The sequence below is a fragment of the Babylonia areolata genome, chromosome 30 (genome assembly GCF_041734735.1).
Source record: "Babylonia areolata isolate BAREFJ2019XMU chromosome 30, ASM4173473v1, whole genome shotgun sequence".
Classification (NCBI taxonomy): Eukaryota; Metazoa; Mollusca; class Gastropoda; order Neogastropoda; family Buccinidae; genus Babylonia; species Babylonia areolata.
Window position 1 is genome coordinate 1,677,183 of NC_134905.1, and position 10,000 is coordinate 1,687,182.

Here is a 10,000-nt window from a genome sequence, read left to right on the forward strand (position 1 = left end):
AGGTGAGACAACTCAGTGGTTTCGTTTGCTGCTAGTCCGTCCAGATTGTCTCCCTTGTTAAGAGCACGTGTATCCCATTACTGTGTTCATACAAAGATACGTGCGTGCGTGCATGTGCACATAAAAGCGCACATATACGTGTGTGTGTGTGTGTGTCCACCACAGAGTGAAATTTTTTTTTTTTTGTATTCTTTCTTTTTATCACAACAGATTTATCTGTGTGAAATTAGGGCTGCTCTCCCCAGGGAGAGCACGTCGCTATACTACAGCGCCACCCATTTTTTGGCATTTTTTCTGCATGCAGTTTTATTTGTTTTTCCTATTGACGTGGATTTTTCTACAGAATTTTGCCAGGAACAACCCTTTTGTTGCCGTGGGTTCTTTTACGTGCGCTAAGTGCGTGCTGCACACGGGACCTGGGTTTATCGTCTCATCCGAATTAACACCCCTTCCCTCCAAATTTTGTGTGAGGTGCCATTTGTGTGTGTGTGTGTGTGTGTGTGTGTGTGTGTGTGTGTGTGCGTGCTAAAGGTACATTACCAACACATTATTATAACACTCCCACTAGCTCCACACTAACCCTCTCTCCCTTATACTAAAAACCTGAGCTCAATAAATACATTTCCAAAAAGCAGCCATGAAAAGATAAACAGTAAAAAGGTCTAACGCAACAGGATGCATGGCAGAGTGTGTACTTTCTTTTTCAAACCTGCCACTTAGACCCGTACTAGGCTTCAGTTACCTATAATTTAATAGTAACTACTTTCAAAAGGCGAGTTTATAATAAGTGCACGCAGAAAGTGAGAGAGGTACAGACAGAAAGAGAGAGAAAGAATGAGAGCATAAGTGAGATAAACAGACAGACAGACATCATAGAGAGAGAGAGAAAGAGAGGGGGCGGGGGGAGGGGCAGGGGGCGGGGGGGGGGCTGACCTTCAGAAAAAGACCGAGAGACAGCAGAAAAAGAGCAACAACGTCCACTCCATAGATAGAATTCCACATTTATTAACGTTTCTTCATCATGGCATGTGTCTGTACGCTGTCACCTTCACACAAAAAAAAACACACAACAGCAGATGGCAACACCCTACGGTCTTCCCAGCATCACACAACTACACCCACACCACCACTGCCAAGGGGGCTGGGGGTTTCCCCCTCGAGTGCAACACCACCCGCTAGTCTGTGTGCACTGTGGCAGGCAAGTGCGCGAGTACTTTTGACTCTGGCTGGTCCGCATGCACCGGAAACATGGGAGTGCAAAAGATGGGGAAACAGGATCTACTTTTGTTCTCGTGGTTTGCATTCTTGGACTAGTTGGAGCCACAGACCTTGTATCAGTGATAACAATAACTTAATGATAGCAGTAATAATGATAAATTCTATATAAAAAATTTAAAAAAATCAAAAAAATTTAAAATACTTAAAAAAAAAAAAAATCTTAAGGAACTTAGGTCATAATCTGACAAGAGACACCAAATTAACAGAATAATGGTGACAATGGCGGCGGTGATGACAACAACAACAACAACAACATGTCATGTACATCAATAAAGCATGGCTTGAAACGACGACGATGCCAGAATGTTTCCTTGCGTAATATAATCCCAGCCAGAATGTTTCCTTGCGTAATATAATCCCAGCCAGAACGTTTCCTTGCGTAATATAATCCCAGCCAGAACGTTTCCTTGCGTAATATAATCCCAGCCAGAACGTTTCCTTGCGTAATATAATCCCAGCCAGAACGTTTCCTTGCGTAATATAATCCCAGCCAGAACGTTTCCTTGCGTAATATAATCCCAGCCAGAATGTTTCCTTGCGTAATACAATCCCAGCCAGAATGTTTCCTTGCGTAATACAATCCCAGCCAGAATGTTTCCTTGCGTAATATAATCCCAGCCAGAATGTTTCCTTGCGTAATATAATCCCAGCTCCCCTAAGCGGGCACTCTGAACAAGAAGTGAGCCTGTCCGCAAGGCGTGCCTTGTAGCAACAACTCCAGCTCCACAGAGGAGAGGGGAAAAAAAGCAGTACGTTGAATTGTTGACCCTTCAAAAGTGGGTTATCGCTTCAAAACAGTAGATTTCATCAACCCATGATTTTTGTTGTTGTTTTGTTTGTTCCAAGTTCTGTTTACTTTCATACCATGCCATTTATTATTTACATCACTTTATCGTCATTCGGATGAGACGATAAACCGAGGTCCCGTGTGCAGCATGCACTTAGCGCACGTAAAAGAACCCACGGCAACAAAAGGGTTGTTCCTGGCAAAATTCTGTAGAAAAATCCACATTGATAGGAAAAACAAATAAAACTGCATGCAGGAAAAAATACCAAAAAAATGGGTGGCGCTGTAGTGTAGCGACGCGCTCTCCCTGGGGAGAGCAGCCCGAATTTCACACAGAGAAATCTGTTGTGATAAAAAGAAATACAAATACAAATCATATTCATACTATCGTAGAACTGAAAGAAGAAAAAGCCTAAACTATAATAAAAGCAAGGTGAGAGGTCTACAATGGACTACACTGGGAAACATCTGAAAAGTGAAGGCAAACTAGCGAAACTAGATACAAGAATGTATCCATCATGTGCTAAATTTGACAACTTCACGATAGCTGAGCAGTATGTATAATGTATACGCAAGGTGGATGTGTGTGTGTGTGCGTGTGCGCGCGCGCACATGCGTGCATGAGTGAGAGCGCACGGGTAATGTATGCGAGCAGTGTGTGCATGCGTACGTGTGTGCGTATTTTCCGTGTGTGCGTGCAGATGGAAGACTAAAAAGGGTTCAATCAGAAACCAGTTGGTTGGCTTTTATCCTTGTAAATTGCTCACCAAGCAGAATGCAACTTGCACAAAAATAAAAATCTAAGACAAAGCTATAACAGTGAGGGACACTTCAAAACAGATTTATTTATTTGTTCAGTCTCAGAAATCACTTCACAAACTAAAAAAAAAAAAAAAAAAATCAAGAAACAAAAAAACCACCACAGAAGTAGAAGTCAGTGTTTGTTCCGCACCATGTTGCATCACGGTGCCTTTCCCTATCCACCACCACACCCCCCCTCCCCACCCACCCCTTCCCCACTTTCACTCTTCCTCCACCACCCCCCATCCACTCCCCCTCCCCTCTTAAAAAAACAAACAAACAAACAAACAAAAAAACGACTAAAATAAATAAAAACAAAATCAAGAATTTTCTTTTTTAAAAGAGAGAAAGAAAACAGAAGGGGGCTATGTTGTGATGTCATCCATTCAGCTGGTCACAGGCTCTGGGAAGCGGAGACGCCTCAGATCATGACATGCTGATGCTCTGGATGATTTGAAATACGGCTGAAACACACACAGAAAAAGACGCCTCAGATCATGACATGCTGATGCTCTGCATGATTTGAAACACCGCTGAAACACAGAGAGAAAAATGACGCTCTGCATGATTTGAAACACCACTGAAACACACAGAGAAAAAATGATGCCCTGCATGATTTGAAACACCGTTGAAACACACAGACAAAAAGACGCCTCAGATCACATCTGGATGACCTGAAACACCGCTGAAACACACACAGAGAAAAAGTCACATTAGCAGTGCACACTACACCAACAAAGGTTGTTTTTTTTTTTAATTCCATTAGTTGATTAAATTCAACTGAAAATTATTATGTTATCACATTCAAGGCAAATGAAATATACAATGCCTAAAATATAATATTTTATTTGCTTTCAGTACTAGTTATGTTTGGGTTTTTTTGGGGGGGATTCCAGAAGCAAAATTTAATGCTGTCATTGCAATCTGGTTCATTGACACTCCAGGAGATCTCAATGTCATCAAGTGTGTTGGACCAAGAAAAAAACAAACAAGAGAGGCAAGGCCCTTCAAGACTCACTTGTGATAAATTAAGTCCCCTAGCATTAATTACAGAGTAATTTCCCTTTTTTACTATCTGCACCAAAAACGTTTGCAAAATAAATAAAAATTCCATGCTTAGCAAAAGAAGTTCCTGTTTGAACAAAAAATGATAATATTAATAATGACTCCTCTTGTTGTTGTGTCAGAATAAGAGGTCAAAGTGCCAAGTTTAGAGAATACAAAAAATAAAAATATAACAGTAAATGTAGTTTGCATATAATTAGGCTTCTTTTTTTATTTTTGTGTGTCCATCCCAGAGGTGCAATATTGTTTTAAACAAGATGACTGGAAAGAACTGAATTTTTCCTATTTTTATGCCAAATGTGGCGTCAACTGACAAAGTATTTGCAGAGAAAATGTCAATGTTAAAGTTTACTACAGACACACGAACACACACACACACACAGACAACCGAACACCGGGTTAAAATATAGACTCACTTTGTTTACACAAGTGAGTCAACAACAACAAAAAAAACAAAACAAAAAAAAAACCCAACTAAAACTGTATAAGCTATGAGCAAGGCGGCAGAATGGTTATGGCTTGACTATGTGTGTGTATACATATGTATGTGTACATAACTACATGCATGTATATGAATGTGTATTGTGTGTGCGTGTGTTTATGTAAGTTTGTGCCTGCCTATGTGTGCGCATGTGTTAGGGTAGCTGTTAGATACACATGTATGTTAAAATGTATGTATGCAGTGTGTGTGTGTGTGTGTGTGTGTGTGTGTAGTCACATTTTGGTGTGTGTATGTAACATAAATATAATGTGGAGGTTACCTACTTCCGGGAGGTTATCGGCCGTAGTTTCGTTTTCTCCGCATAGGCGGATAGTAGTTTGCACAGGACAGGAATGTCAGACCCCTGCTGGAGTCTGCACTAGTTGGGTCACGGTTAAGTATGTGTAATTAAAATAATGTTTTATGTTCACAAAAGCGTTTTTGTAAAGCACCTAGAGCAGATTTCTGGACAGTGTGCTACATAAGTATCCATTATTATTATTACTTATCTGCCAATACAATGTCTACTGTCTGTGAGGGTCTGGGTTTGAATCCCCGGTCTTGCCCCTCTCCAACTTTTGACTGGCAAATCAAACTGCGCATCTAGTCATTCAAATGAGGTGATAAACCAAGGTCCACAGAGCAGCACACACTTGGCGCACCGAAAACGAACCCATGTCAATGTTAAGTGCTGTCCTCTGGCAAAATTGTGTAGAATGTATCAACTCTAATAATAGCAATACATGTAGGTACACAAGTAAGTTAAATGTAAGCCCTGAAGGCCTAAGCACACTGGGTTATGCATCTGGTCAGGCATCCCCCAAGCAGACATGGCCATTGTGTGGCGTATGTGGATTTGTCTGAATGTAGAAACCCATTATTTAAACTGAAACTTGATGGGTTGACCAGAATGATATATACGTCATACCTTTCTCTTGTCTGGCTTGCCTACTTCATCAATACACTCGCTTCAGAGCACGACCAAATTCCACTGCTGGACTAGTCCTCAGAACACAGATCTATCCAGTCTACTTCATCAGTGGATTCTCTCCAGAGCATACCAAATTCCATTTTCTTTATCTTAGACTTTGTGACTGTCAGGGAACGTTTGTTAACTAAATTTGCAGTGCAGATATTTAAAAATACAACAACAACTGTAGTACCTTGTATTGAGTGTTCATATCAATAAAATATAATATATAATATTATAATACATTAAATAGTGTGCTTTTTGTTCTGATACAGTGATAGAAGTGTAAATGTGCTACAGAATAACAAGAATAGGGGGTTTCCTGAACACACTGAAACAGTAATGACAGGTCAAATCTGCTAATACACATACTTGACACAATGAGTCTTTCTTTGCACTTGCAGGCTATCCAATAATTATTTCCATTCCATCAATATCTGAGTCATTCAATACAGTGGCAGAGAGAGACTTCATGGACACTGACAATTTTCAGTGTACACAGTACATATCATTATCATTAACACATATTATTTATTATCAACTGGGTTGTAAGGTGACACACAAAACAGGTTGTTACGTGATGTTTGACACAAACCAAACACATGTAACCTGTTGTAACACTAAAACATATGGTAAAACCAAAACGATGAGTATGACACCCTTTCTGTAAAATATCATCAAGTATTTCTTTTAATGATACAATTGTTCCTGAAGTCATAGCAGGCAAGCCAGTAATAACTGGGAGAGCGGTGTGGTTAGTGTTTCAAAAACACAGAACATTTGCTGTGGTTAGTGCTTCAACAACACAGAACAAACTGATACAGAAACAATTCTAATGTATTGTCTGGTGATTTTGCATTGAAAGACCAGTGTTCAGTAGCTGTACATTTTGTTACTTTCCACAGCAGCCTCAATTTGTTTCCAAGATAGAACTTAGAAGTAAGGACTAAGGCTATTTCAATTACTGAAATACTTTATAATATGGAACAACATTATATTGATAACGAAGGCAAACAAACAGCAAATACTTTCGTTTTTCCCCTTCAGCAGGGCAGTAATTGCACAGGACAGGAAATCAGACCCCTGCCTGAGTCTGCACCAGTATGTCATGGTATAATGTGTAATTAAACAAGTGCAGGGGAAAAACTTCCAACTGTAATTGTATTAATCATAAGACAGCTTCACAAATATGCTTTAATGTCATAAATATATATATAATTTAATCATAATGAAATACTTGATAAAGAAAATCTTCTTACTGGAAAGATGGAAGGAAATGAGACATATTATGATTTTGGCCAAATATTTATTCAAAGCTTTGATAGTTTGAACATGACAAACAAGAATCTGGTATGAAACTGAAAGGTTAGCTTTATGTTTATGGTCACCTTTGTGTGTTCCCAACTTTCTACTAATTCTAGTTGTTTTTCTTTTCTTTTTTTTCTTAATTAATATTCTGAACCCTTGTGTTATATATATATATATATGTGTGTGTGTGTGTGTGTGTGTGTGTGTACCCGTTTTCTCATTGAGCTGGTCACCTAAACTGCATTTTCATACAGCAAAACTTCATGTAATGCCAAAATCAAGAGCAAACTTATGCTGAAATTTCTATGTACTGAAAGAAGAATACACAAAATGACAAAGTGACAAACTACAACAAATTATATGGGGCGGTTCCCATAACATGCTTTGCTACATGTATCATGTGACAGACTGACACTCATCTCTTACCAATGATGCACCAATTTGCTTTATATTTACCAATAAATAGCAAGAAAGCTTTTACCAAATAATAAATCAGCAAGCACACTACTAACTAGCTTTTATCTTTTTCCTTGTATAATTCTAATAAATAGTTGTGTTTGATTTAAATGTAATGATAAAAATAAAAATGTTTGTAACAGCTAACCATTGTGTTAACTCCTCAATCTGTGGATTAGTCTCCACATAGTTAACTCAATCTACCTAAATACAATTTTGTGAACAAAACTTCACGGCTGATCACTGTCTAATCAGTTCTTGTTTCCTACATTTCAGTTCCCACCCCATGCCCTCCTTACCTGATCCACAAACCACAAAGATGAATAAGGCCAATAATGCTGGTCCGACAGGATACTGCTCATCTGTCGGTTTCTGGAAATGAAGAAGACGATTAAATCTTTTAACTGCCAATGTCTGATGTATAAATCAATGACGAAAAACAAGCATTCAAGTTGACAATCAAACATCTGGAAAGCTGGGTGGATCTACACATCAACGCAGACATGATAGACAACGAACCGACTGCTACGTGTTATTCATTACGTACCAATGTTTTCGGCACATTCCCACGTGTAGTGATGTTTTTCGAGTGTTTTTCATTAGCGATTCGCATTCTCTGTTTGCTAGGCATTGTGTTTCAGTCACGTATTTCACACAAAACTCAAATAAAGGCAATTAGGAAGTCACAAGTCCAAAGTGGGACAAGCCTGCCACGATTCACTGTGGATGCATGACCTATGCAAATCACGTTAGTAAATAGGTCAATTACTACGAGGATCTGCTTGCAATGATAATTTTGCTTCAATGATGCTCATGAATCATGTAGTCATGAGTCAAAAAAGAATGTGTACCTTCGTGCACTAAACTATCATTATCCTTGCCTAAAAAATAAAGATATGCTATGAATATGTTAAGCACTTTTTTTTCTCTCTGTGTGAAGACGTTTTCTTATCTATCGCGAGATTTCATGTAACAAAATGGCGACCTCCCTTGCACGTGTGTATCACTTTATGCTTGAGAACATTTTGCGACACTCTTTACAAAATCCGATTTTATTTTCATAATGAAATAGAATGACGTATTTGACGAACTGTCTAATCAATGCATTGATCAAATGTGTTGTTGGAAAGAATGGCTGACAAAGCTAGCCGTAAGAAAAACAATGCTGAATCAGTGAAAATGCACGGACACGATCGGATTTCACTGAGCTCATCTTGCCACAAGTGATTGTGATTGACTGACAGTGATAACAGTGACAGTTAACATATTTGGGAGACGAAATCTTGAATTCAAATAACCACATGGATGATTGTGTTAAGACAAGTTCTTAAGTTTATAGTCAGACTCGGAGTGTTTAAGTTTGGAAGATAAAACATGATACTGTTTCTTGTTTTTTTATATTATCATTATGCACCCCCTCCCCCTCTCAGGGTCTGACTAATATGCTTAGCAGAAATGGCGTAACATATCTATGGAAATGTCCGAACACAATGCCGCCTCCTTTAGCAACTGAACTGAAATAAACACACGAAACATAACACACACATAATATGCAACACCCAATACTTCCATTGCTGTGAACAGCTGCACCCTTGCACTTCAACCTCAACTCACCCCACCCCACCCTCACACACACGCCCACCTCCGCCTCCCTCTCTCTCACAGGTTCATACTCAGTTCCAGGCTCCCAACAACCCCCACACTGCCTTCTGGTGCCAGCCCCTGCCTTCAACCACCATCTCCACCCACTCCATTTTATAGTCACCAAAGTGGAAAATAGAATTTAAACAAATTGATAAGTTTTTGGTTAGTTCATTTTGAATTGTTCAGAGTAATCTTTTTCATGCTTAAAGCAAACCAGTATTTTGCTGCATTCCCATGTTCACTGGTTTCTTGAACTAGAACTTGGTAAAAGTGGGGGACAGGATAGAATCACTGTAAGTGGAATACATTCCACTGCATACAAACACACATACACACACACACACACACAGAGTGTGTGTGTGCCATGAAACACAAGATTTGTTGCTGTTGTCAATGTTTTGTTTTTGTTTTTCTACTGTTGCAGATGCTGCTGTTGTGAACAGTTTGATAGATTCTGATTGTTAGCATGTTTGAATGTGTTCGTGTGGGCAGTGCGGGGGTCAGAGGGCATCTGGATTGTCAATGGAGCCCCTAGCCATGACCCCAATCCACTCCATCGATGGTGAGTACTAACTGATCTTTGGTTTGTATTTGTATTTCTTTCTATCACAACAGCTTTCTCTGTGTGAAATTCGGGCTGCTCTCCCCAGGGAGAGCATGTCGCTATACTACAGTGCCGCCTTTTTTTTTTTCTTTTTTTTTTCTGCGTGCAGTTGTATTTGTTTTTCCTATCGAAGTGGATTTTTCTACAGAATTTTGCCAGGAACAACCCTTTTGTTGCCGTGGGTTCTTTTACATGCGCGAAGTGCATGCTGCACACGGGACCTCGGTTTATCATCTCATCCGAATGACTAGCGTCCAGACCACCACTCAAGGTCTAGTGGAGGGGGAGAAAATATCGGCAGCTAAGCCGTGATTCGAACCAGCGCGCTCAGATTCTCTCGCTTCCTAGGCAGACGCGTTATCTCTAGGCCATCACTCCACTGGTTTTGACTGATCATAGGTATTAACTGACCACCAATGGTGAGTATTGATTGATAATTGGTATTGACTGATCATTGATGGTGAGTATTAACTGACCAACCTGACCGCCATCCTGACCCGCCAATCACTTCATTGATGGTGGGTATTGACTGACCCGCCATACACTTCATTGATGGTGGGTATTGACTGACCCACCAAACACTTCATTGATGGTGGGTATTGACTG

At 39.7% G+C, this 10,000-nt stretch overlaps 2 protein-coding genes across 4 annotated transcripts in view; one reads left to right on the forward strand and one right to left on the reverse strand.

Annotated features, from left to right (window-relative positions):
• Positions 1–989: 989 nt before the first annotated feature.
• Positions 990–7,882, reverse strand: LOC143275666 (stress-associated endoplasmic reticulum protein 2-like). The gene is made up of 3 exons (XM_076579944.1): positions 7,694–7,882; positions 7,446–7,518; positions 990–3,330 (listed from the first exon to the last, which is right to left on the reverse strand). Exons 1-3 carry the CDS (start codon positions 7,775–7,777, stop codon positions 3,293–3,295), a joined length of 195 nt encoding a protein of 64 aa, XP_076436059.1. The 5' UTR covers positions 7,778–7,882; the 3' UTR covers positions 990–3,292.
• Positions 7,883–8,095: 213 nt separating this feature from the next.
• The window catches only part of LOC143275665 (eukaryotic translation initiation factor 2A-like), a 32,322-nt gene continuing 30,417 nt past the window's right edge, over positions 8,096–10,000 (forward strand). For 2 of the 3 annotated variants that reach the window (XR_013053456.1, XM_076579942.1), the window contains exons 1-2: positions 8,096–8,142; positions 9,283–9,352. Coding sequence is in view for 2 of the 3 variants with exons in the window: in XM_076579942.1 (XP_076436057.1) it covers positions 8,124–8,142; positions 9,283–9,352 (89 nt within the window). In the remaining variant the exon portion in view is untranslated. Of the gene's footprint in view, positions 8,143–8,351; positions 8,370–9,282; positions 9,353–10,000 lie in introns of those variants that run through there. The other variant, XM_076579943.1, reaches the window with a different exon arrangement.

What these genes read in the sequence shown, in the direction of transcription:
- LOC143275666 (XM_076579944.1), bottom strand. Translation starts at nt 7,777, where the DNA reads ATGCCTAGCAAACAGAGAATGCGAATCGCTAATGAAAAACACTCGAAA. An exon ending in GGAATGTGCCGAAAACATTG is followed by an intron (nt 7,519 to 7,693) that starts GTACGTAATGAA and finishes CTTCATTTCCAG; the next exon opens with AAACCGACAGATGAGCAGTA. An exon ending in CTTTGTGGTTTGTGGATCAG is followed by an intron (nt 3,331 to 7,445) that starts GTAAGGAGGGCA and finishes TGTGTGTTTCAG; the next exon opens with CCGTATTTCAAATCATCCAG.